Source organism: Oncorhynchus mykiss, chromosome 3, assembly GCF_013265735.2.
Source record: "Oncorhynchus mykiss isolate Arlee chromosome 3, USDA_OmykA_1.1, whole genome shotgun sequence".
Taxonomy (NCBI): domain Eukaryota; kingdom Metazoa; phylum Chordata; class Actinopteri; order Salmoniformes; family Salmonidae; genus Oncorhynchus; species Oncorhynchus mykiss.
In genome coordinates this window covers 8,748,001-8,773,173 of record NC_048567.1, presented here as the reverse complement: position 1 = coordinate 8,773,173, position 25,173 = coordinate 8,748,001, and the positions used below count along the sequence as shown (strand labels likewise).

The 25,173-nt window shown below is 50.1% G+C and overlaps 3 protein-coding genes across 7 annotated transcripts in view; all 3 read right to left on the bottom strand.

Annotated features, from left to right (window-relative positions):
• The window catches only part of LOC110520836, a 28,129-nt gene extending 27,291 nt beyond the window's left edge, over positions 1-838 (bottom strand). For 3 of the 4 annotated variants that reach the window (XM_036967881.1, XM_036967889.1, XM_036967883.1), the window contains exon 1: positions 720-838. The gene's annotated coding sequence lies outside the window, so the exon portion shown is untranslated. The remainder of the gene's footprint in view (positions 1-719) is intronic. The other variant, XM_036967898.1, reaches the window with a different exon arrangement.
• Positions 839-1,290: 452 nt separating this feature from the next.
• LOC110520852 (farnesyl pyrophosphate synthase) lies at positions 1,291-5,397 on the bottom strand. Of its 2 annotated transcripts, XR_005040446.1 has the most exons (11): positions 5,201-5,397; positions 4,392-4,547; positions 4,102-4,242; positions 3,917-3,997; positions 3,592-3,714; positions 3,417-3,505; positions 3,196-3,268; positions 3,019-3,096; positions 2,797-2,931; positions 2,276-2,611; positions 1,291-2,171 (listed from the first exon to the last, which is right to left on the bottom strand). XR_005040446.1 is itself a non-coding variant. In XM_021598291.2 (10 exons), the coding sequence occupies exons 1-10, from the start codon at positions 5,201-5,203 to the stop codon at positions 2,417-2,419; spliced, it is 1,074 nt and encodes a 357-aa protein (XP_021453966.2). In that variant the 5' UTR covers positions 5,204-5,397; the 3' UTR covers positions 1,291-2,416. The 2 variants fall into 2 exon arrangements, 1 of the variants encoding a protein (XP_021453966.2); XM_021598291.2 differs by having other exon boundaries at positions 1,291-2,611.
• A 2,804-nt stretch (positions 5,398-8,201) lies between these two features.
• Positions 8,202-25,173, bottom strand: part of LOC110520796 (protein FAM189B-like) — a 48,977-nt gene continuing 32,005 nt past the window's right edge. The window contains exons 7-14 of the mRNA XM_036967901.1: positions 13,257-13,356; positions 13,016-13,088; positions 11,687-11,996; positions 11,257-11,591; positions 10,471-10,539; positions 10,197-10,378; positions 9,911-10,057; positions 8,202-9,822 (exon numbers count right to left, since the gene is read on the bottom strand). Coding sequence (XP_036823796.1) covers positions 9,571-9,822; positions 9,911-10,057; positions 10,197-10,378; positions 10,471-10,539; positions 11,257-11,591; positions 11,687-11,996; positions 13,016-13,088; positions 13,257-13,356 — 1,468 coding nt within the window. The 3' untranslated portion in view covers positions 8,202-9,570. The remainder of the gene's footprint in view (positions 9,823-9,910; positions 10,058-10,196; positions 10,379-10,470; positions 10,540-11,256; positions 11,592-11,686; positions 11,997-13,015; positions 13,089-13,256; positions 13,357-25,173) is intronic.

Below are 25,173 nucleotides of genomic sequence, written 5' to 3'. Positions count from 1 at the left end.
AGTGGGTTAACGACAAAATTGTTACCTTGTCAGCTCAGGGATTCGATCTAGCAACCTTTCTATTACTCGCCCAACGCTCACTAGGCTACCTGCTGCCCCAATATATAGCCTAGTACAAACATCTTTAGTAAACAAGATCAAATTATTTAGAGAAGAAAATCCTCAATTGCGCAATGACTAACGTCTTTTAAAACTCATCCACTGCCAAGGCTGAACACATATTCCTCCCCAGCAGCACCGTGTCCTTCACATCAAACAGGGAGAAGGTAGGCCCATATAAATCATAACCTGAACCGCGCTTAGATCGCGCCTGGGACACGTCGCCCTGTTCAGAACCGTTAGAATAACGCCCCGTAACCGCAGAGCACATCATCTGCTGGATTTTCGGTATTTACCATCGGATTTATCGACCTGATGTGGCGGAGGGGGGAGAGAGGGGGTACCTCAAGCCGCATCGTCCTGACACAGCCACCCCCCGCTACTATGACAAAATGTATCGCAATGTTTATTAAATTAACTATAACATGATTATGTCTGTCATTCTAGTAAACAACCGTAGTCTATAAATCAAGAAAACGGCTATTGACATTGATTATCTGGATCTGGGGATGTGGGCAGGTGTTGAAAGCATAGCAAAACGTATAGCCTAGATCTCGGTAAATAGAGAGCATTTGATCAACAACACCTATAATCATATGATTGTGAGATATTTGACTCACCATCGGCTTTGTTGAGGAGAAGATGGATATGCTGGATCCCGTTCTCGGTAAACGGATGCGAGCGCGCAACCCCGTCCGACCAACGAACAGCCTCTCCAAGGGTTAAAGCGAGAGCTCTCTCCTCTCGCGACCACCTTATCTTTCGTCATCCGCCGGGACCACACCCCTCTTCTGCCTCACCAAACAATCTCCCTCTCTGTTCATCTGTCAGCTCCTTCCATCCCTCTAAACCTTCGCTTCCTCCCTCCAAGAAAAAGACAATCACTACGGAATCTTCTACCAGTATTCTCTTTGATCTCTAGTATTGGAACCATTCTTCCTATCCGCCATCACACTCCCTCCATCTTTATTATTCTCTTTCATTCTCAGTGGAAATGGAAGGTAACATGGTAAAAGCACATGCTGTATAGTAACCTTGTCACACTGATCGATGAAGACTGTGTTTAATAAGGAAACAGGAACCGTGAAAAATAGACTCATTGTCTTTATGAATCATGATGGAAAGCCATACACAATGTTACTGCTCGCTGTACTATATTGTTTTCCACAAAAGGTCTGAATACTAAACCCATGTTGGTCACATTTCTTTATTAAAAGCAATACGATGCCATATTGTCAGCAGCAGGTAGATGTACAGTAGTAATTAGAAAGAGATGATTATACACAGAGGGAGATAGAGGTACAGTAGTAATTAGAAAGAGATGATTATACACAGAGGGAGATAGAGGTACAGTAGTAATTAGAAAGAGATGATTATACACAGAGGGAGATAGAGGTACAGTAGTAATTAGAAAGAGATGATTATACACAGAGGGAGATAGAGGTACAGTAGTAATTAGAAAGAGATGATTATACACAGAGTGAGATAGAGGTACAGTAGTAATTAGAAAGAGATGATTATACACAGAGGGAGATAGAGAAAACATAATACAAAGACAGAACATGGTGTGAGAGACAGCAGGATTGTTCCTTTCAGGCAGCTTCCTGCTCTAGTCCATTCACTCTGCCGGTAGAGACCAGAGCCCCCTGCCGGTAGAGACCAGAGCCCCCTGCCGGTAGAGACCAGAGCCCCCTGCCGGTAGAGACCAGAGCCCCAGGTTGTCATCCTGATTGATGTGATCATCAACCAATAATGATGTCATACCCTGCCGTCATCATCAAATCCACAGGATTCTAGAGCAGACAGTTCCTAACAGTGACATGATGTTATACTCACGTCATCATCAATGATGACATGGTATTCCCAGTTTGAGTAATCAGTTATTCTGTACATAATTGAAAATCATATTATGGAGAAGAAGAAAAAAGGGCACACAGGGGTCCTTGAAGACCAGGTTTAAGACTGACTGGCCTCAACCAGGTTCACTCGCAGTCCAAACTAAAGCCTTGTTCTATTTAGGTCCCTAGACCCTTAACCTAACCCAGGGCTCCCCAAACCTGTTCCTGGAGAGCTACCCTCCTGTAGGTTTCCACTCTTATTACAATCAGGTGCATTAGATTAGGGTTGGAGCGAAAACCTACAGGATGGTAGCTCTCCAGGACCAGGGTTGGAGAGCCCTGCCCTAGCCCTTAACCCCATGGTGTTCACTGAAGGGGTAGGAGCAAGGGACCGAAATGGAAGCAGCCACACCAACTAGCCCTCCTCAGTCCAGCTACAGTGCAACACACACTAAATAAAAACAGTCTCATCATAGTGTTCACTTGTTTCTCTTGTAGATTTTCTTGGCAAAGTTGAGGAAAACTGCGTGTGGAAGGTTTTGGGCGTGGCGCGCGATGAGTTTCTGTAAGCGCTGATAGCTGTCGTCTTCGTATTGGTGGTACAGGGTGGGCATCTGTAGGGTGTTGTACAGTGCTTTCACCTTCTCCACACTGTCATGCCGACCATAACATGACTGGAAGAGGACAATAAAAGTGAATTATTTCTCAGAGATATTCTAGTCAGAGCAGTTTACTGTATTGAGCTATGTAAAGAAGTGAATAAATGCATTCATTCCCTCAATCATCCATCCATCCATCATGGCTTAGGTGTGTTTACAGTTCAATGGTCAACTGTGACTGTTCATGGTTGACCTCTCACCTCCAGCTCTGCCCTTTGTTCCGGGGTCATGACCCCTAGAGCGGTCACCACCAGCCAGCCGCATTTGTTGTCCTGGATGTCTGTTCCAATCTTCCCTGTCACCGCCGGGTCGCCATAGCAATCCAGGTAGTCATCCTGGCAACAGAGAAACATTGTAAAACAATGCTGTTATGACATTGTTTGTGTGTGTGTGTCAGTCTTATATAATTACTGTGGTCTCACCTGTATCTGGAAGAACTCTCCCATCTCCAGTAAGATATGTTTGGCGTTGTTGTGTTCCTCTTCACTGTCGATGCCCGCCTGGGAATTATTCAGAAAGAGATACACCATTTGTATAAGTTAGAGTTTCTGCACCTTGTATAATGAGACTGACCAGACATTACAACACTAAACACTCACCATGTACATGGCTGCTGCCACAGGGAGGTAGAAGGAGTAGAAGGCAGTCTTGTACTTTACTATGGCCTTATATCTGACACACAGGGAGAGGGAGGGAGAAAGATTAAAGATTATACCCTTCCAGACCCCAACAATACACTCAACACCCCCCAAATCACCTGTACCTTGAATCTCCATATAACCCTCCATCGTTATATCCCACCCCTCTCCCTCTTACAAACCTCTCCATGGTGAAGCGGTTGAGGTCTATTTGACCAGGAGGAGCGGTCATCAGGTCCAGTGCCTGGCCCAGCTCGGTCTGGAAGGACGTCTGAAACACACAGGGACAGAGAAACAATAGTCAGCTACAGCACAAGAGTCAGCTGTGTAAGTATGTGTGTGTGTGTGATTGTGTACCTCAGTGAAGAGCTCCAATAGGTGTACATAGTAGGGCTGTGCCCTGCAGTGTCTGCGCAGTAGTCTGTAGATGGATCCCTCCAGGAGGAAGGAATCATTGATGGCATCCAGACCCACACTCTCCTGAGAAACAACAGCTATGTTACTGACTGAGCAAACCCTTTAAAGCCTAATACGTTAACAGGGACACATGGTGTTGTTGACAGGTGATGCAATATGGAAGTTGATGTAAGCTTACAGTTAATTTTGGGTAAACCATTTGGCTGACCATAATGCTTTTAGATTAGACTACAATTCTTGTGAGAGCGATAACAGTCAGTCTCACCCTCTTGTACCAGCAGGGCTGACCTCTCCGAGTCACTGAAGCATCCATGATGTCATCAGCTACCAAGAAGAACGCCTGGAGCTGAGAGAGAGAGGAGAGAGAAATAAAAAGTCAGCGTTAGTCATTTCACTGTGGTACCTCAGCAAAGTGCTAATTGAGGCAATAACTGAGTGCGTGTCTCTCACCAGCTCAATGCACCAGCCAACCAGCAGGGCCCGTCGAACAGCATCCTGGGTCAGCTCAGTGGGAGGAACAAGCTCCCTCAAAGAGCCAATCACAGACAGGCCTCTGTTTCTTTTTCCGCCAGGAGTGTTGTAATGCAACACCTAAGAGAAAGAAATAGAGATTAGTTGTATGGCATCTTTGCACATCTCAATTTCTCAAATCAAACCCTAGCACCTACCCCTAGACACTTCTCATAGATCTGAAGGAGAAATACTTTAAAAACTTCCTATGGTGTTCTCACAACCCCTACCTCTCGGAGTCTGTTGAGAGCGTCAGCGAGGACAGAGTCTGTGAGGTCCTGCTCTGTGAGCTCGGTCACCAGCTCCTCAAACTGGGCCTCAAACAGCTGTGGGTCTGACTGCGCCGCCCCCGAGTGGTGGGTCCCGTTGCTGCAACTACTGTCACCCTGAGAGCAGAGCACATTTCAGATTGTGAGGGAAAAGCAGGAGGGAGATAGAAAACAACAGCATTAGTTTCCAAAGCATCACATGTAAATAAAGGTCTGGTTTGTGCTTATCCCACCCAAAGAATGCTTATACAGAAACATAGTTCACAGTGTCAACAACTCTCAGTTTGTTAACTACCAGTACTGAGTTAGTTAGCTACATTGATATAGCCAACTAACTAAAACTGTAAGCTCATTGCACACACAAGCAGACAGGATGAACATCTTTACAGCAAACTGCACAACTACAGTAAATGACCGCTAACAACATCCCAGCGGTGCTGTCAGCAGTAGCTTCGACAGTATGTTCTCTGCAGTAATGTGACGAATTTGAGGTGAAACTATAGCTCGAAAGACCCAGATAAACAAAGTCTAATAATAGAGATGACCCACTAACATTAGTAAAAATAGCACGTTACCTTGGCTAGAATACATCTAGCTAGCTAACGTTACCTAGCTACAGTAGACAGCGCTTAGTCTCCAGATAATAAACTTGTCTGGCTAGCCAATCACGACACAGAGCGATATCACGCCTGAACGTTAGATACCTTTCATAAATAGATAACTAAATAAGCAACTACACACTAGGTTGCAATATCTGCAGTCCTTCTTACCATTATTATCTTGTCCTTGCTCGTAGTGACAGTCTGTTTGGCAAATCCCTCTTCACTGGTGTCTCTTTACCTGTCAAATGGGAGAGTACGACGCACACAGAACTTGGGAATTCGGTGTATTGTAGTTTTTGACCGCGTTGGCGTTTATTTTATCGCATAGCTTCTGAACTAAACCTCCCGACAGCCTTCGCGAGTGATCGTAGGGCCGTGGGACCACAAGGCTTCATATGACATCGAGCCTTTTGATTCGATAACGCCATCGAACCAGGATGGCCTTTCGGGCTGACTAACCAATAGAAATCCGGAAGAGGGGGAGTTTAGATGGGGGGGGGGACATGTCTGATGTTTCGAGAGTTTTGTGGTGAAAGGAACTGCCCACAAAATATGAACATTAACCCAATCATAAGTTAGAGGTTTAACCCAATCATGAGTTAGAGGTTTAACCCAAGCATGAGTTAGAGGTTTAATAGTCTAATACATGAAACAATATATAATATGCAACATTAAATCTGTGGTTCCATAAGAATAGAATAAAATGGAATAGCGCATTTCTATAAAATGTTTAACCTAGCTACACATTTTGAACACATTACACACATTAACACTTTCATGTTGTGGATCATTTATTCAATATGTTGAAATACATGACTTGCATTAAAAGTTCTTGCATTAGAACATTTATGTATCATATTTGAAGAGAATAATATGTTTATTCAGTTAGGCTCTATCACTTCAAGCCATACAATTATACAATGTGCAAGATAGGAGGTAGAAATTATAGCAACAGTTTTAACACAGCTCAGTGCTTCTGTGTGTTTGAGTGTGTGTGTGTGTGTGTGTTTGAGTGTGTGTGTGTGTGTTTGAGTGTGTGTGTGTGTGTGTGTGTGGTTGTGTGTCTGTGTGTGGGTGTACCTGTGTGTTGTGTTTAAATCAGTTACATACATAATTGTGTGTATATTCGCCATTGAGTGTATAACTCTTGTCCGACTGGGTTGAGGTTAGCCAACTTTCTATTCCAATCCAGACAGTATGTCCTCTAAGAATACTGCATGCTTTATGTTGTCCAACCTCCAGTATCAGACTATAATATCCAGATTCTCATAGTTCCCACTAAGTCTTGGTGGAACTACCATCCTGAATATCTGATCTCCAACATCTATACAAACGTATCTGTACATTTATTGCAAGAATCTCTTTAGTGCTTTGGGAATCCTACTGAGGTGTAATTGATCAGACATAATCGTTCAGCCAGAGCCAGACACATCACAGAGTTCATGGATGATAGTTAGTTAGAACCCAGTATATCTACGGCTCTGGGTTTAACAGCACAACATTGATCCATCCCCTTCACTAGACATTAACACATTTCCAAAGGCTCAGAGCAACTAGGTTTTGGGTGCAAGAGAGAGAGAGAGAAAGGGAGAAAAGTAAGAAGCATTGCCAAAACATGCAGCTAAAGTCATTCTTAGGGGAAGGTTGGTTATTTTGTAGGATTTGATCCACAGGGAGGGAAGTTGTAGTATTTCAACAAGGCTCCTGTTTCATTTGGAGTACATTATGGGGGGTTGTACCATAACATACAAATCAAATCGCTATGTCCAAGGTCATCTCAGAGACAGGAAATGCCGAGTTTAGGAGTATGATGTCTTAGACCGGTGTAATAAGAGTCAGTTTTGAGTTTGGGGTAGATGGTGTGTGCGTTTTGAGTTTGGGGTAGATGGTGTGTGAGTTTTGAGTTTGGGGTAGATGGTGTGTGAGTTTTGAGTTTGGGGTTGATGGTGTGTGAGTTTTGAGTTTGGGGTAGATGGTGTGTGAGTTTTGAGTTTGGGGTAGATGGTGTGTGAGTTTTGAGTTTGGGGTAGATGGTGTGTGAGTTTTGAGTTTGGGGCAGATGGTGTGTGAGTTTTGAGTTTGGGGTTGATGGTGTGTGAGTTTTGAGTTTGGGGTAGATGGTGTGTGAGTTTTGAGTTTGGGGCAGATGGTGTGTGAGTTTTGAGTTTGGGGTTGATGGTGTGTGAGTTTTGAGTTTGGGGTAGATGGTGTGTTAGTTTTGAGTTTGGGGTTGATGGTGTGTTAGTTTTGAGTTTGGGGTAGATGGTGTGTTAGTTTTGAGTTTGGGGTAGATGGTGTGTTAGTTTTAAGTTTGGGGTAGATGGTGTGTTAGTTTTGAGTTTGGGGTAGATGGTGTGTGAGTTTTGAGTTTGGGGTTGATGGTGTGTTAGCTTTGAGTTTGGGGTTGATGGTGTGTTAGTTTTGAGTTTGGGGTAGATGGTGTGTCAGTTTTGAGTTTGGGGTTGATGGTGTGTTAGTTTTGAGTTTGGGGTTGATGGTGTGTGAGTTTTGAGTTTGGGGTAGATGGTGTGTGAGTTTTGAGTTTGGGGTTGATGGTGTGTGAGTTTTGAGTTTGGGGTAGATGGTGTGTGAGTTTTGAGTTTGGGGTTGATGGTGTGTGAGTTTTGAGTTTGGGGTAGATGGTGTGTTAGTTTTGAGTTTTGGGGTAGATGGTGTGTTAGTTTTGAGTTTGGGGTAGATGGTGTGTGAGTTTTGAGTTTGGGGTTGATGGTGTGTGAGTTTTGAGTTTGGGGTAGATGGTGTGTGAGTTTTGAGTTTGGGGTAGATGGTGTGTTAGCTTTGAGTTTGGGGTAGATGGTGTGTCAGTTTTGAGTTTGGGGTAGATGGTGTGTGCGTTTTGAGTTTGGGGTAGATGGTGTGTTAGTTTTGAGTTTGGGGTAGATGGTGTGTGAGTTTTGAGTTTGGGGTTGATGGTGTGTGAGTTTTGAGTTTGGGGTTGATGGTGTGTTAGCTTTGAGTTTGGGGTAGATGGTGTGTGAGTTTTGAGTTTGGGGTTGATGGTGTGTTAGCTTTGAGTTTGGGGTAGATGGTGTGTGAGTTTTGAGTTTGGGGTTGATGGTGTGTGAGTTTTGAGTTTGGGGTTGATGGTGTGTTAGCTTTGAGTTTGGGGTAGATGGTGTGTGAGTTTTGAGTTTGGGGTAGATGGTGTGTGAGTTTTGAGTTTGGGGTAGATGGTGTGTGAGTTTTGAGTTTGGGGTAGATGGTGTGTGAGTTTTGAGTTTGGGGTTGATGGTGTGTTAGCTTTGAGTTTGGGGTAGATGGTGTGTGAGTTTGGGGTTGATGGTGTGTTAGCTTTGAGTTTGGGGCAGATGGTGTGTGAGTTTGGGGTTGATGGTGTGTTAGCTTTGAGTTTGGGGTAGATGGTGTGTGAGTTTTGAGTTTGGGGTAGATGGTGTGTGAGTTTTGAGTTTGGGGTTGATGGTGTGTTAGCTTTGAGTTTGGGGCAGATGGTGTGTGAGTTTTGAGTTTGGGGCAGATGGTGTGTGAGTTTTGAGTTTGGGGTAGATGGTGTGTTAGCTTTGAGTTTGAGGCACCTTTCTTCTGAAGGCAGATTGGAGATGGACTAGGTAAGGGCTGTTGATGATTACATCTTGATTTTACCTCAAGAAAATGAACCACAAAAAAAAAAGACTAAAATAATAACGATGTAAGTTTGTAAACATACGGCGAAACTAGCAGGCCATTAAACTTTCACTGTCAGTGGGCAAAACGAGTGTACATTTTTCTGTACATTTTACAGTGTCATCAGGAGAAAAGGAAGGTTAACCATTTCAGATGAAGACAAAAAGGTGAGTTCCGTGAACACTTAGTGAATTTCGCTCCGGATGAAGAGCTGGACAAATGAACGTACATTTGAGTTTTGAAAAAGAGTGAGCAGTTTAATGAGTGTATGCGGTTCGTGTAAGAGTGATGTTCACAGCTCCAGAAAAGTGTTTACCTTAGACACAGATCTAGGATCAGCTTATGCTCCACTGATCCTAACCTTAACCATTACGAGGAGAAACACTAAACTGACCATAGCTCAGAGTCTAGGGGAAACTTCATTATCCTACTCCTTCTCTCCATCCTCTCTACTCTTGAAGTTAGAGAGAGATCCTAGAGAGTTGGAGAGGACAGATAGAGTTGTTTTCAGTATGGCTAGGTGGAGGTTGAAGGTTAGTTGAGAGGTCAAAGTTCAGGAAAGGAAGGCCAGGCGCAGGTGCAGAGGAGGGATCCAAGGGGAAGGAGGAAGGATGCATGTTGAAAGTATTGGAACAAGGCTGTAGCAAAGGTCCAGTCGTTCCCTCCTCATAATGCTGACTCCCTCCACCGCCCATCAGGATATGTCAGTAGCCTGTTCCTTCATCCTTCCTCTCCCCTGTCTAACTCATCCTACCATCCTCCACCTCTCCTCCTCCCTTTGTATCTCTTCTTCATTAGACCATACCATGCCTCCACTCTCCTCTGTGTGGGTACACTTTCTGCCTCCTCTCCTTTTCCTCCCCCTCCCCTCCCATCTTTCCTCCCTCCTCCCCCTCTTACAGGGCTGACTCTGTGTACAGTGTCCCTGATGACCCGTGAGGGGGGTTGGCCGTCAGTAATCGCCATAGCGACGCAGAGGAGGAGGAGCTTAAGTCGCCGCAGCTGCGCAAGTGGATCCCCTCCGTCACAGGGGGTTGGTTGCTATGACGGCGGTTGTGGCGGCTGTCGCTATGGGAGTGGTGGTGACCACGGTGATGAGGGTATGGCGGGTGGGTTCCCTGGCTGGCCCCCCAGGAGTTACGTAACACCTTGAGACAGACAGACACTAGTGTGAGTGCGTGTGTCTGTATGTGAGTGTATTTACTGTATGTGTCTATATGTGTCAATGTGTGTTACCTGCTCTAAAGGGAGATGGCCTGTCCCGTTGCCCTCCACCCCGCCTCTCCTTTTCTGACCCTGTCCCGTGTTCCCAGAATGCTCTGCGGCGGACGCCAGGTTCCGTTTGGAGCGCTGCAGGAAGCGAGCCACCAACCCCCTCGTCACCTGACAGGAAGAAAAGGAGAGAGGATGAGAAATGAGGACCTGGCATAATCTTTCTACATACAATATGTCCATTTGTAGATATAAGTATCTTTGCAGAGTTTATGGCTGCTGTTATTAGTCTTTTTCAGACATTACACACCTTGAGGTCCCCAAGAGAGCGGTTGCATTCTTTGGGCAGGTGCAAGGGAGAGTTGGCAGGGCCTTTGGAGAGGGGCAAGGTGCGCCCCATGGTGGCTGCCTTCACACTGCCCTTCCTGGGGAGGAGGGCTGAGGGGGGCACCAGAGAGGAGCGGGGTAGTAGGCATGCCTCGGAGGCCGGACCTGGGGAAGACAGACAGAAACTATAATCTGTAGTGTCTAACCCAAAGGTGGTCAACACTGCCTTCTCTAACCGCTAACCTTTAGATTCTCACCTGTGTCTGTAGAGGTCTGAGAGCCCTCCCTCACTCCTTTACTGCCCACTGAGCCACCACTGAAGTATACTAGAGCAGAGAGGGAGGGAGAGAGCAGAGAGGGAGGGAGAGAGGAGAGAGTGAGGGGAGAAAGGAGAGAGGGAGGGGAGAGAAGAGAAGGAGCTGGGAGAAGAGAGAGAGGGTGGGAGAGTTGAGAAAGGGAGGAGACGGAGGGAGATAGAGGAAGGGAGAGAGGAGAAAGGGAGGGAGGAGATAGGGAGGGGAGAGAGGAGAGATGGAGGGAGAGAGGAGAGAGTGAGGGAGGGAAAAGAGGAGAGAGTGAGGGGTCAGAGGAAAGAGAGGGAGAGGAGAGAGGAGAAAGGGATGGAGAGAGGAGAGAGGGAGGGAGAGAGAGAGGAGAGAGGGAGGGAGAGAGGAGAGAGGGAGGGAGAGAGGGAGGTCAGATGAAAGAGAGTGAAGGGAGAGAGGAGAAAGGGATGGAGAGAGGAGAGAGGGAGGGAGAGAGAGAGGAGAGAGGGAGGGAGAGAGAGGGAGGGAGGGAGAGAGAGAGGAGAGAGGGAGGGAGGGAGGGAGGGAAAAGAGGAGAGAGTGAGGGGTCAGAGGAAAGAGAGGGAGAGGAGAAAGGAAGGGAGAGAGGAGAGAGGGGGGAGAGAGAGGAGAGTGGGAGGGAGGGAAAAGAGGAGAGAGTAGTGTGTTATAGTGTGTTATATAGTGTGTTCATAGTATGAGTTGTAAATCACTAACACTGGATGTCTGTACATGTGTGTTGTGTGTGTGTGTACCCACCTGTATCAGCAGAAGAGCTGAGGCCAGGCTCGCTGTGTGACCTCACTAGGGGCAGAAGCCCGTCACTATCACCCCTCTCGCTCCTTCCGCCCTGACGACGCAGGTACAACGGCTGTAGGGGGAGGGGTACCCTGTTGCCCTGACCACCCTGCTGATTGACAGCTGAGGATGAGGAAGTGGGAGGAGCTGCTGAGGTGGAACCGCGTCGTAAAGGGGTGCAAGGTCCGACTCGTTTCTCTAGGATAGAGGAGCACTGGTGAGAGGTGGTGCCCCCTAGCAGCTCCAACTGGGAACAACTACTGGCCAACATAGCCTGTCGCCTCAACACTGGAGACCTGCAAAGAGGGGGGAGGGGGAGGGTTGTTCTCTTTTGAGAAGGAGCTGTAAGAAAGTGGCTGTGAACTGTGTGTGTGATTGTCCTTCTATTTACCTGTATGTAGCTGTAGCAGTGCTAGATGAGGAGCAGGAGTTGGACCTCTCTCCTCTGTAGCATCGCCTGGCCCTGGGGCCCACCAGGGGACTCTCTACCAGGGGACTCTCCGGGGGTTGGGGAGGGGGGCCACGGAAGCTCACATACTCCCCTCCTTCTCCCCCGTCTCCCCTCTCCACTCCCCCGGTGCTCCCTCTCTCCCCCCTAGCCCTCACCCCCACTCCCACGAGGCAGGAGTCCTCTGAAGGTGAGGAGTCGTCTGGGATGTCAATGATCTCCGACATCAACAGAGAACCACTGTCCATGGAGACTGGAGGGAGGGAGGGAGGGAGACGGTTCATTTACTTGTTTATATTAGGCTAAATGTATGAATTGGCAGTGTTGCCTGTTGAAGTTGGAAGTTTACATACACTTAGGTTGGAGTCATTAAAACTCGTTTTTCAACCTCTCCACAAATTTATGTTTATCAAACTATAGTTTTGGCAAGTCGGTTAGAACATCTACTTTGTTGCATGACACAAGTCATTTTTACAGACAGATTATTTCACTTATAATTCACTGTATCATAATTCCAGTGGGTCAGAAGTTTACATAAACTAAGTAGACTGTGCCTTTAAACAACTTGGAAAATTCCAGAAAATTATGTCATGGCTTTAGAAGCTTCTCAATTGAAAGCCATGCATCCTCCGAAACACAACCCAACCAAGCCGCACTGCTTCTTAACACAGCGCGCATCCAACCCGGAAGCCAGCCGCACCAATGTGTCGGAGGAAACACCGTGCACCTGGCGACCTGGTTAGCGTGCACTGCGCCTGGCCTGCCACAGGAGTTGCTGGTGCATGATGAGACAAGGATATCCTTACCAGCCAAACCCTCCCTAACCCGGACGACGCTAGGCCAATTGTGCGTCACCCCACGGACCTCCCGGTCGCGGCCGGCTGCGACAGAGCCTGGGCGCGAACCCAGAGTCTCTGGTGGCACAGCTAGCACTGCGATGCAGTGCCCTAGACCACTGCGTCACCCGTGAGGCCCCCTGTGGATGTATTTCAACCTTCAAACTCAGTGCCTCTTTGCTTGACGTCATGGGAAAATCAAAAGAAATCAGACAACACCTCAGATTTCTTTTTTTACTGGGATTAAATGTCAGGAACTGTGAAAAAACGAGTTTAAATGTATTTGGCTAAGGTGTATGTCAACTTCTGACTTCAACTGTAGGTAAAGAACCAGAGTAAATGGGCCCTTCATGGAAACTCTCCTTTCAATACCAGACTGGTAAAAACATGAATAACAGAGCTGAAGTGAACAGAATGTAGCATGTGTGACTCTGACCCTCTCCGCTGAAGGCAGTGGACGTGGCCCTCTCTCCAGACAGCTCATTCCCATGGCTGTCAAACACCGTGGCCTAAAGACAACCACACAGCACATGTGTTTAATAGACACACACACCCGCATGCACACACAAACAAACACACACAGAGACAATTGTCCTGTATTCCTGCTTAGCACGTTCTCTCTCTCTATTTCACACACACACACATACCAGCAAACATGTCCAGATTCCCCCACTGACCTGGCTAGCTGCTCTCTGTCCCATCACTAATTCGTAAGGAGGGGGACAGTCAGTGGGGTACAGAGGAACTGGACTCTCCATCGACCCGTTATAGGTGATACTGAGGACATATAGATACACAGACAAACAATGAAGACTGATTTTATTGTCTATTTACAAATGCCAGAGTGTGTGTGTAATAATAATATATATTTGTCCTGTTACACACAAGTGTTTACAGTTTTTTCCCCAATTGCTAACATGCATCGGTCAAAACTGAAGTCACATTGTCAAACCTCTTCACACAGTCAGCGACACAGAAATGTATTTGGACCAAACTGTGAATAATTGTTCATTGCTTTCACACAAAATGCATCAATGACCACATTCTCCAACATCCATGAACTCTTTTCTCATTCATACTCCACCACCTGTAAAACTATATACTTGCAGCACATGTTTTCAAATGCTAACACACTGTTTCCAAAATGTGTTAAACACATTCAAAACAGAATGATGGCAAATGCTGTGCATTTCTGCAGTAACCAGATTGAAACAGAAAAACTCAGCAGAATATTTAATAATTCCAAACACAGCTGATTGCAATTTCAGCTGAAAGCCGACCCAAGGGTCCTGTTTTTAGTCTCGCTACCAAACAGACAAAAGAGGACGGCTTCGGAATGATTTCGTTTGGAAACATGGATCAAGGAAGACAGGTTGGCGGGGAAAGAAGAGTGGCAGGGAGACAGGTTGGTGGGGAAAGAAGAGTGACAGGGAGAGGGAGACAGGTTGGTGGGGAAAGAAGAGTGGCAGGGAGACAGGTTGTTGGGGAAAGAAGAGTGGCAGGGAGACAGGTTGGTGGGGAAAGAAGAGTTGCAGGGAGACAGGTTGATGGGGAAAGAAGAGTGGCAGGGAGACAGGTTGGTGGGGAAAGAAGAGTGGCAGGGAGACAGGTTGGTGGGGAAAGAAGAGTGGCAGGGAGAGGGAGACAGGTTGGTGGGGAAAGAAGAATGGCAGGGAGACGGAGACAGGTTGGTGGGGAAAGAAGAATGGCAGGGAGAGGGAGACAGGTTGGTGGGGAAAGAAGAGTGGCAGGGAGAGGGAGACGGGTTGGTGGGGAAAGAAGAGTGGCAGGGAGAGGGAGACAGGTTGTTGGGGAAAGAAGAGTGACGGGGAGAGGGAGACAGGTTGGTGGGGAAAGAAGAATGGCAGGGAGAGGGAGACAGGTTGGTGGGGAAAGAAGAGTGACAGGGAGACAGGTTGGTGGGGAAAGAAGAGTGGCAGGGAGAGGGAGACAGGTTGGTGGGGAAAGAAGAGTGGCAGGGAGACAGGTTGGTGGGGAAAGAAGAGTGGCAGGGAGAGGGAGACAGGTTGGTGGGGAAAGAAGAATGGCAGGGAGACGGAGACAGGTTGGTGGGGAAAGAAGAATGGCAGGGAGAGGGAGACAGGTTGGTGGGGAAAGAAGAGTGGCAGGGAGAGGGAGACGGGTTGGTGGGGAAAGAAGAGTGGCAGGGAGAAGGAGACAGGTTGTTGGGGAAAGAAGAGTGACGGGGAGAGGGAGACAGGTTGGTGGGGAAAGAAGAATGGCAGGGAGAGGGAGACAGGTTGGTGGGGAAAGAAGAGTGACAGGGAGAGGGAGACAGGTTGGTGGGGAAAGAAGAGTGGCAGGGAGACAGGTTGTTGGGGAAAGAAGAGTGGCAGGGAGACAGGTTGGTGGGGAAAGAAGAGTTGCAGGGGGAGGGAGACAGGTTGGTGGGGAAAGAAGAGTGGCAGGGAGACAGGTTGGTGGGGAAAGAAGAGTGGCAGGGAGACAGGTTGGTGGGGAAAGAAGAGTGGCAGGGAGAGGGAGACAGGTTGGTGGGGAAAGAAGAATGGCAGGGAGACGGAGACAGGTTGGTGGGGAAAGAAGAATGGCAGGGAGAGGGAGACAGGTTGGTGGGGAAAGAAGAGTGGCAGGGAGAGGGAGACGGGTTGGTGGGGAAAGAAGAGTGGCAGGGAGAGGGAGACAGGTTGTTGGGGAAAGAAGAGTGACGGGGAGAGGGAGACAGGTTGGTGGGGAAAGAAGAGTGGCAGGGAGACAGGTTGGTGGGGAAAGAAGAGTGGCAGGGAGAGGGAGACAGGTTGGTGGGGAGAGAAGAGTGGCAGGGAGAGGGAGACAGGTTGGTGGGGAAAGAAGAGTGGCAGGGAGAGGGAGACAGGTTGGTGGGGAAAGAAGAGTGGCAGGGAGACAGGTTGATGGGGAAAGAAGAGTGGCAGGGAGACAGGTTGGTGGGGAAAGAAGAGTGGCAGGGAGACAGGTTGGTGGGGAAAGAAGAGTGGCAGGGAGACAGGTTGGTGGGGAAAGAAGAGTGACAGGGAGACAGGTTGGTGGGGAAAGAAGAGTGGCAGGGAGAGGGAGACAGGTTGGTGGGGAGAGAAGAGTGGCAGGGAGACAGGTTGGTGGGGAAAGAAGAGTGGCAGGGAGACAGGTTGGTGGGGAAAGAAGAGTGACAGGGAGACAGGTTGGTGGGGAAAGAAGAGTGGCAGGGAGAGGGAGACAGGTTGGTGGGGAGAGAAGAGTGGCAGGGAGAGGGAGACAGGTTGGTGGGGAAAGAAGAGTGGCAGGGAGAGGGAGACAGGTTGGTGGGGAAAGAAGAGTGGCAGGGAGACAGGTTGGTGGGGAAAGAAGAGTGGCAGGGAGAGGGAGACAGGTTGGTGGGGAGAGAAGAGTGGCAGGGAGAGGGAGACAGGTTGGTGGGGAAAGAAGAGTGGCAGGGAGAGGGAGACAGGTTGGTGGGGAAAGAAGAGTGGCAGGGAGACAGGTTGATGGGGAAAGAAGAGTGGCAGGGAGACAGGTTGGTGGGGAAAGAAGAGTGGCAGGGAGACAGGTTGGTGGGGAAAGAAGAGTGGCAGGGAGAGGGAGACAGGTTGGTGGGGAAAGAAGAATGGCAGGGAGACGGAGACAGGTTGGTGGGGAAAGAAGAATGGCAGGGAGAGGGAGACAGGTTGGTGGGGAAAGAAGAGTGGCAGGGAGAGGGAGACGGGTTGGTGGGGAAAGAAGAGTGGCAGGGAGAGGGAGACAGGTTGTTGGGGAAAGAAGAGTGACGGGGAGAGGGAGACAGGTTGGTGGGGAAAGAAGAATGGCAGGGAGAGGGAGACAGGTTGGTGGGGAAAGAAGAGTGACAGGGAGACAGGTTGGTGGGGAAAGAAGAGTGGCAGGGAGAGGGAGACAGGTTGGTGGGGAAAGAAGAGTGGCAGGGAGACAGGTTGGTGGGGAAAGAAGAGTGGCAGGGAGAGGGAGACAGGTTGGTGGGGAAAGAAGAATGGCAGGGAGACGGAGACAGGTTGGTGGGGAAAGAAGAATGGCAGGGAGAGGGAGACAGGTTGGTGGGGAAAGAAGAGTGGCAGGGAGAGGGAGACGGGTTGGTGGGGAAAGAAGAGTGGCAGGGAGAGGGAGACAGGTTGTTGGGGAAAGAAGAGTGACGGGGAGAGGGAGACAGGTTGGTGGGGAAAGAAGAATGGCAGGGAGAGGGAGACAGGTTGGTGGGGAAAGAAGAGTGACAGGGAGAGGGAGACAGGTTGGTGGGGAAAGAAGAGTGGCAGGGAGACAGGTTGTTGGGGAAAGAAGAGTGGCAGGGAGAGGGAGACAGGTTGGTGGGGAAAGAAGAGTTGCAGGGGGAGGGAGACAGGTTGGTGGGGAAAGAAGAGTGGCAGGGAGACAGGTTGGTGGGGAAAGAAGAGTGGCAGGGAGACAGGTTGGTGGGGAAAGAAGAGTGGCAGGGAGAGGGAGACAGGTTGGTGGGGAAAGAAGAATGGCAGGGAGACGGAGACAGGTTGGTGGGGAAAGAAGAATGGCAGGGAGAGGGAGACAGGTTGGTGGGGAAAGAAGAGTGGCAGGGAGAGGGAGACGGGTTGGTGGGGAAAGAAGAGTGGCAGGGAGAGGGAGACAGGTTGGTGGGGAAAGAAGAGTGACGGGGAGACAGGTTGGTGGGGAATGAAGAGCGGCAGGGAGACAGGTTGGTGGGGAAAGAAGAGTGACGGGGAGACAGGTTGGTGGGGAATGAAGAGCGGCAGGGAGACAGGTTGGTGGGGAAAGAAGAGCGGCAGGGAGACAGGTTGGTGGGGAAAGAAGAGTGGCAGGGAGACAGGTTGGTGGGGAAAGAAGAGTGGCAGGGAGACAGGTTGGTGGGGAAAGAAGAGTGGCAGGGAGACAGGTTGGTGGGGAAAGAAGTGTGGCAGGGAGACAGGTTGGTGGGGAAAGAAGAGTGACGGGGAGAGGGAGACAGGTTGGTGGGGAAAGAAGAGCGGCAGGGAGACAGGTTGGTGGGGAAAGAAGAGTGGCAGGGAGACAGGTTGGTGGGGAAAGAAGAGTGGCAGGAAGACAGGTTGGTGGGGAAAGAAGAGTGGCAAGGAGAGGGAGACAGGTTGGTGGGGAAAGAAGAGTGGCAGGGAGACAGGTTGGTGGGGAAAGAAGAGTGGCAGGGAGAGGGAGACAGGTTGGTGGGGAAAGAAGAGTGGCAGGGGGAGGGAGACAGGTTGGTGGGGAAAGAAGAGTGGCAGGGAGACAGGTTGGTGGGGAAAGAAGAGTGGCAGGGAGACAGGTTGGTGGGGAAAGAAGAGTGGCAGGGAGAGGGAGACAGGTTGGTGGGGAAAGAAGAGTGGCAGGGAGAGGGAGACAGGTTGGTGGGGAAAGAAGAGTGGCAGGGAGACAGGTTGGTGGGGACAGAAGAGTGACGGGGAGAGGGAGACAGGTTGGTGGGGAAAGAAGAGCGGCAGGGAGACAGGTTGGTGGGGAAAGAAGAGTGGCAGGGAGACAGGTTGGTGGGGAAAGAAGAGTGGCAGGATGACAGGTTGGTGGGGAAAGAAGAGTGGCAGGGAGACAGGTTGGTGGGGAAAGAAGAGTGGCAGGGAGACAGGTTGGTGGGGAAAGAAGAGTGGCAGGGAGAGGGAGACAGGTTGGTGGGGAAAGAAGAATGGCAGGGAGACGGAGACAGGTTGGTGGGGAAAGAAGAATGGCAGGGAGAGGGAGACAGGTTGGTGGGGAAAGAAGAGTGGCAGGGAGAGGGAGACAGGTTGGTGGGGAAAGAAGAGTGGCAGGGAGAGGGAGACAGGTTGGTGGGGAAAGAAGAGTGGCAGGGGGAGGGAGACAGGTTGGTGGGGAAAGAAGAGTGGCAGGGAGACAGGTTGGTGGGGAAAGAAGAGTGGCAGGGAGACAGGTTGGTGGGGAAAGAAGAGTGGCAGGGAGAGGGAGACAGGTTGGTGGGGAAAGAAGAGTGGCAGGGAGACAGGTTGGTGGGGAAAGAAGAGTGGCAGGGAGACAGGTTGGTGGGGAAAGAAGAGTGACGTGGAGAGGGAGACAGGTTGGTGGGGAAAGAAGAGCGGCAGGGAGACAGGTTGGTGGGGAAAGAAGAGTGGCAGGGAGACAGGTTGGTGGGGAAAGAAGAGTGGCAGGAAGACAGGTTGGTGGGGAAAGAAGAGTGGCAGGGAGAGGGAGACAGGCTGGTGGGGAAAGAAGAGTGGCAGGGAGAGGGATACAGGTTGGTGGGGAAAGAAGAGTGTCAGGGAGACAGGTTGGTGGGGAAAGAAGAGTGGCAGGGAGAGGGAGACAGGTTGGTGGGGAAAGAAGAGTGGCAGGGGGAGGGAGACAGGTTGGTGGGGAAAGAAGAGTGGCAGGGAGACAGGTTGGTGGGGAAAGAAGAGTGGCAGGGAGACAGGTTGGTGGGGAAAGAAGAGTGGCAGGGAGACAGGTTGGTGGGGAAAGAAGAGTGGCAGGGAGAGGGAGACAGGTTGGTGGGGAAAGAAGAGTGGCAGGGAGACAGGTTGGTGGGGAAAGAAGAGTGGCAGGGAGAGGGAGACAGGTTGGTGGGGAAAGAAGAGTGGCAGGGAGACAGGTTGGTGGGGAAAGAAGAGTGGCAGGGAGACAGGTTGGTGGGGAAAGGAGAGTGGCAGGGAGAGGGAGACAGGTTGGTGGGGAAAGAAGAGTGGCAGGGAGACAGGTTGGTGGGGAAAGAAGAGTGGCAGGGAGACAGGTTGGTGGGGCAGAAGAGTGGCAGGGAGACAGGTTGGTGGGGGAAGAAGAGTGGCAGGAAGAGGGAGACAGGTTGGTGGGGAAAGAAGAGTGGCAGGGAGAGGGAGACAGGTTGGTGGGGAAAGAAGAGTGGCAGGGAGAGGGAGACAGGTTGGTGGGGATAGAAGAGTGGCAGGGAGAGGGAGACAGGTTGGTGGGGAAAGAAGAGTGGCAGGGAGACAGGTTGGTGGGGAAAGAAGAGTGGCAGGGAGACAGGTTGGTGGGGAAAGAAGAGTGGCAGGGAGACAGGTTGGTGGGGAAAGAAGAGTGGCAGGAAGACAGGTTGGTGGGGAAAGAAGAGTGGCAGGGAGAGGGAGACAGGCTGGTGGGGAAAGAAGAGTGGCAGGGAGAGGGATACAGGTTGGTGGGGAAAGAAGAGTGTCAGGGAGACAGGTTGGTGGGGAAAGAAGAGTGGCAGGGAGAGGGAGACAGGTTGGTGGGGAAAGAAGAGTGGCAGGGGGAGGGAGACAGGTTGGTGGGGAAAGAAGAGTGGCAGGGAGACAGGTTGGTGGGGAAAGAAGAGTGGCAGGGAGACAGGTTGGTGGGGAAAGAAGAGTGGCAGGGAGACAGGTTGGTGGGGAAAGAAGAGTGGCAGGGAGAGGGAGACAGGTTGGTGGGGAAAGAAGAGTGGCAGGGAGACAGGTTGGTGGGGAAAGAAGAGTGTCAGGGAGAGGGAGACAGGTTGGTGGGGAAAGAAGAGTGGCAGGGAGACAGGTTGGTGGGGAAAGAAGAGTGGCAGGGAGACAGGTTGGTGGGGAAAGGAGAGTGGCAGGGAGAGGGAGACAGGTTGGTGGGGAAAGAAGAGTGGCAGGGAGACAGGTTGGTGGGGAAAGAAGAGTGGCAGGGAGACAGGTTGGTGGGGCAGAAGAGTGGCAGGGAGACAGGTTGGTGGGGGAAGAAGAGTGGCAGGAAGAGGGAGACAGGTTGGTGGGGAAAGAAGAGTGGCAGGGAGAGGGAGACAGGTTGGTGGGGAAAGAAGAGTGGCAGGGAGAGGGAGACAGGTTGGTGGGGATAGAAGAGTGGCAGGGAGAGGGAGACAGGTTGGTGGGGAAAGAAGAGTGGCAGGGAGACAGGTTGGTGGGGAAAGAAGAGTGGCAGGGAGACAGGTTGGTGGGGAAAGAAGAGTGGCAGGGAGACAGGTTGGTGGGGAAAGAAGAGTGGCAGGAAGACAGGTTGGTGGGGAAAGAAGAGTGGCAGGGAGAGGGAGACAGGCTGGTGGGGAAAGAAGAGTGGCAGGGAGAGGGAGACAGGTTGGTGGGGAAAGAAGAGTGGCAGGGGGAGGGAGACAGGTTGGTGGGGAAAGAAGAGTGGCAGGGAGACAGGTTGGTGAGGAAAGAAGAGTGGCAGGGAGACAGGTTGGTGGGGAAAGAAGAGTGGCAGGGAGACAGGTTGGTGGGGAAAGAAGAGTGGCAGGGAGAGGGAGACAGGTTGGTGGGGAAAGAAGAGTGGCAGGGAGACAGGTTGGTGGGGAAAGAAGAGTGGCAGGGAGAGGGAGACAGGTTGGTGGGGAAAGAAGAGTGGCAGGGAGACAGGTTGGTGGGGAAAGAAGAGTGGCAGGGAGACAGGTTGGTGGGGAAAGGAGAGTGGCAGGGAGAGGGAGACAGGTTGGTGGGGAAAGAAGAGTGGCAGGGAGACAGGTTGGTGGGGAAAGAAGAGTGGCAGGGAGACAGGTTGGTGGGGCAGAAGAGTGGCAGGGAGACAGGTTGGTGGGGGAAGAAGAGTGGCAGGAAGAGGGAGACAGGTTGGTGGGGAAAGAAGAGTGGCAGGGAGAGGGAGACAGGTTGGTGGGGAAAGAAGAGTGGCAGGGAGAGGGAGACAGGTTGGTGGGGATAGAAGAGTGGCAGGGAGAGGGAGACAGGTTGGTGGGGAAAGAAGAGTGGCAGGGAGACAGGTTGGTGGGGAAAGAAGAGTGGCAGGGAGACAGGTTGGTGGGGAAAGAAGAGTGGCAGGGAGACAGGTTGGTGGGGAAAGAAGAGTGGCAGGGAGACAGGTTGGTGGGGAAAGAAGAGTGGCAGGGAGACAGGTTGGTGGGGAAAGAAGAGTGGCAGGGAGAGGGAGACAGGTTGGTGGGGAAAGAAGAGTGGCAGGGAGAGGGAGACAGGTTGGTGGGGAAAGAAGAGTGGCAGGGAGACAGGTTGGTGGGGAAAGAAGAGTGGCAGGGAGAGGGAGACAGGTTGGTGGGGAAAGAAGAGTGGCAGGGAGACAGGTTGGTGGGGAAAGAAGAGTGGCAGGGAGACAGGTTGGTGGGGAAAGAAGAGTGACGTGGAGAGGGAGACAGGTTGGTGGGGAAAGAAGAGCGGCAGGGAGACAGGTTGGTGGGGAAAGAAGTGGCAGGAAGACAGGTTGGTGGGGAAAGAAGAGTGGCAGGGAGCGGGAGACAGGTTGGTGGGGGAAAGAAGAGTGGCAGGGAGAGGGATACAGGTTGGTGGGGAAAGAAGAGTGTCAGGGAGACAGGTTGGTGGGGAAAGAAGAGTGGCAGGGAGAGGGAGACAGGTTGGTGGGGAAAGAAGAGTGTCAGGGGGAGGGAGACAGGTTGGTGGGGAAAGAAGAGTGGCAGGGAGACAGGTTGGTGGGGAAAGAAGAGTGGCAGGGAGATAGGTTGGTGGGGAAAGAAGAGTGGCAGGGAGACAGGTTGGTGGGGAAAGAAGAGTGGCAGGGAGAGGGAGACAGGTTGGTGGGGAAAGAAGAGTGGCAGGGAGACAGGTTGGTGGGGAAAGAAGAGTGGCAGGGAGACAGGTTGGTGGGGCAGAAGAGTGGCAGGGAGAGGGAGACAGGTTGGTGGGGAAAGAAGAGTGTCAGGGAGACAGGTTGGTGGGGAAAGAAGAGTGGCAGGGAGAGGGAGACAGGTTGGTGGGGAAAGAAGAGTGTCAGGGGGAGGGAGACAGGTTGGTGGGGAAAGAAGAGTGGCAGGGAGACAGGTTGGTGGGGAAAGAAGAGTGGCAGGGAGATAGGTTGGTGGGGAAAGAAGAGTGGCAGGGAGACAGGTTGGTGGGGAAAGAAGAGTGGCAGGGAGAGGGAGACAGGTTGGTGGGGAAAGAAGAGTGGCAGGGAGACAGGTTGGTGGGGAAAGAAGAGTGGCAGGGAGACAGGTTGGTGGGGCAGAAGAGTGGCAGGGAGAGGGAGACAGGTTGGTGGGGAAAGAAGAGTGGCAGGGAGACAGGTTGGTGGGGCAGAAGAGTGGCAGGGAGACAGGTTGGTGGGGGAAGAAGAGTGGCAGGGAGAGGGAGACAGGTTGGTGGGGAAAGAAGAGTGGCAGGGAGAGGGAGACAGGTTGGTGGGGATAGAAGAGTGGCAGGGAGGGAGACAGGTTGGTGGGGAAAGAAGAGTGGCAGGGAGACAGGTTGGTGGGGAAAGAAGAGTGGCAGGGAGACAGGTTGGTGGGGAAAGAAGAGTGGCAGGGAGACAGGTTGGTGGGGAAAGAAGAGTGGCAGGGAGACAGGTTGGTGGGGAAAGAAGAGTGTCAGGGAGAGGGAGACAGGTTGGTGGGGAAAGAAGAGTGGCAGGGAGACAGGTTGGTGGGGAAAGAAGAGTGACAGGGAGAGGGAGACAGGTTGGTGGGGAAAGAAGAGTGGCAGGGAGACAGGTTGGTGGGGAAAGAAGAGTGGCAGGGAGAGGGAGACAGGTTGGTGGGGAAAGACGAGTGGCAGGGAGACAGGTTGGTGGGGAAAGAAGAGTGGCAGGGAGACAGGTTGGTGGGGCAGAAGAGTGGCAGGGAGACAGGTTGGTGGGGGAAGAAGAGTGGCAGGGAGAGGGAGACAGGTTGGTGGGGAAAGAAGAGTGGCAGGGAGAGGGAGACAGGTTGGTGGGGAAAGAAGAGTGACAGGGAGAGGAAGACAGGTTGGTGGGGAAAGAAGAGTGGCAGGGAGAGGGAGACAGGTTGGTGGGGAAGGAAGAGTGGCAGGGAGACAGGTTGGTGGGGAAAGAAGAGTGGCAGGGAGAGGGAGACAGGTTGGTGGGGGACTATCACTATCACTTTTGGGAATGTGAATACGGTCAGCACAACGACAATGGCCAGAGTCCTGGCAGACTATCACTTTAGGGAATGTGAATACGGTCAGCACAACGACAATAGCCAGAGTCCTGGCAGACTATCACTTTAGGGAATGTGAATACGGTCAGCACAACGACAATAGCCAGAGTCCTGGCAGACTATCACTTTAGGGAATGTGAATACGGTCAGCACAACGACAATAGCCAGAGTCCTGGCAGACTATCACTTTAGGGAATGTGAATACGGTCAGCACAACGACAATGGCCAGAGTCCTGGCAGACTATCACTTTAGGGAATGTGAATACGGTCAGCACAACGACAATAGCCAGAGTCCTGGCAGACTATCACTTTAGGGAATGTGAATACGGTCAGCACAACGACAATGGCCAGAGTCCTGGCAGACTATCACTTTAGGGAATGTGAATACGGTCAGCACAACGACAATAGCCAGAGTCCTGGCAGACTATCACTTTAGGGAATGTGAATACGGTCAGCACAACGACAATGGCCAGAGTCCTGGCAGACTATCACTTTAGGGAATGTGAATACGGTCAGCACAACGACAATGGCCAGAGTCCCAGAGGAACATTAAATAAGGAGGAAGCAGTTGTACCCTTTGAGAGAAACGGTGAACCTGTGAGAGAACTCCGGTATCAATATGTCCAGGTAAGATGTCTGTTCAATAAAATTTTTTATTTAACCTTTATTTAACCTTTATTTAACCAGGTAGGCCAGTTGAGAACAAGTTCTCATTTACAAGTGCGACCTGGCCAAGATAAAGCAAAGCAGTTTGACACATACAACAACACAGAGTTACACATGGAGTAAACAATAAACAAGTCAACAACACAGAGTTACACATGGAGTAAACAATGAACAAGTTAACAACACAGTTACACATGGAATAAACAAGTCAATAACACAGAGTTACACATGGAATAAACAATAAACAAGTCAACAACACAGAGTTACACATGGAGTAAACAATAAACAAGTCAACAACACAGAGTTACACATGGAATAAACAAGTCAATAACACAGAGTTACACATGGAGTAAACAATAAACAAGTCAACAACACAGAGTTACACATGGAGTAAACAATGAACAAGTTAACAACACAGTTACACATGGAATAAACAAGTAAACAACACAGAGTTACACATGGAGTAAACAATAAACAAGTCAACAACACAGAGTTACACATGGAGTAAACAATAAACAAGTCAACAACACAGAGTTACACATGGAATAAACAAGTCAATAACACAGAGTTACACATGGAATAAACAATAAACAAGTCAACAACACAGAGTTACACATGGAGTAAACAATAAACAAGTCAACAACACAGAGTTACACATGGAGTAAACAATGAACAAGTTAACAACACAGTTACACATGGAATAAACAAGTAAACAACACAGAGTTACACATGGAGTAAACAATAAACAAGTCAACAACACAGAGTTACACATGGAGTAAACAATAAACAAGTCAACAACACAGAGTTACACATGGAATAAACAAGTCAATAACACAGAGTTACACATGGAGTAAACAATAAACAAGTCAATAACACAGAGTTACACATGGAGTAAACAATAAACAAGTCAACAACACAGAGTTACACATGGAGTAAACAATAAACAAGTCAACAACACAGAGTTACACATGCAGTAAACAATAAACAAGTCAACAACACAGAGTTACACAATAAACAAGTCAACAACACAGAGTTACACATGGAGTAAACAATAAACAAGTCAACAACACATAGTTACACATGGAGTAAACAATAAACAAGTTAACAACACAGTTACACATGGAGTAAACAATAAACAAGTCAACAACACAGAGTTACACATGGAGTAAACAATAAACAAGTCAACAACACAGAGT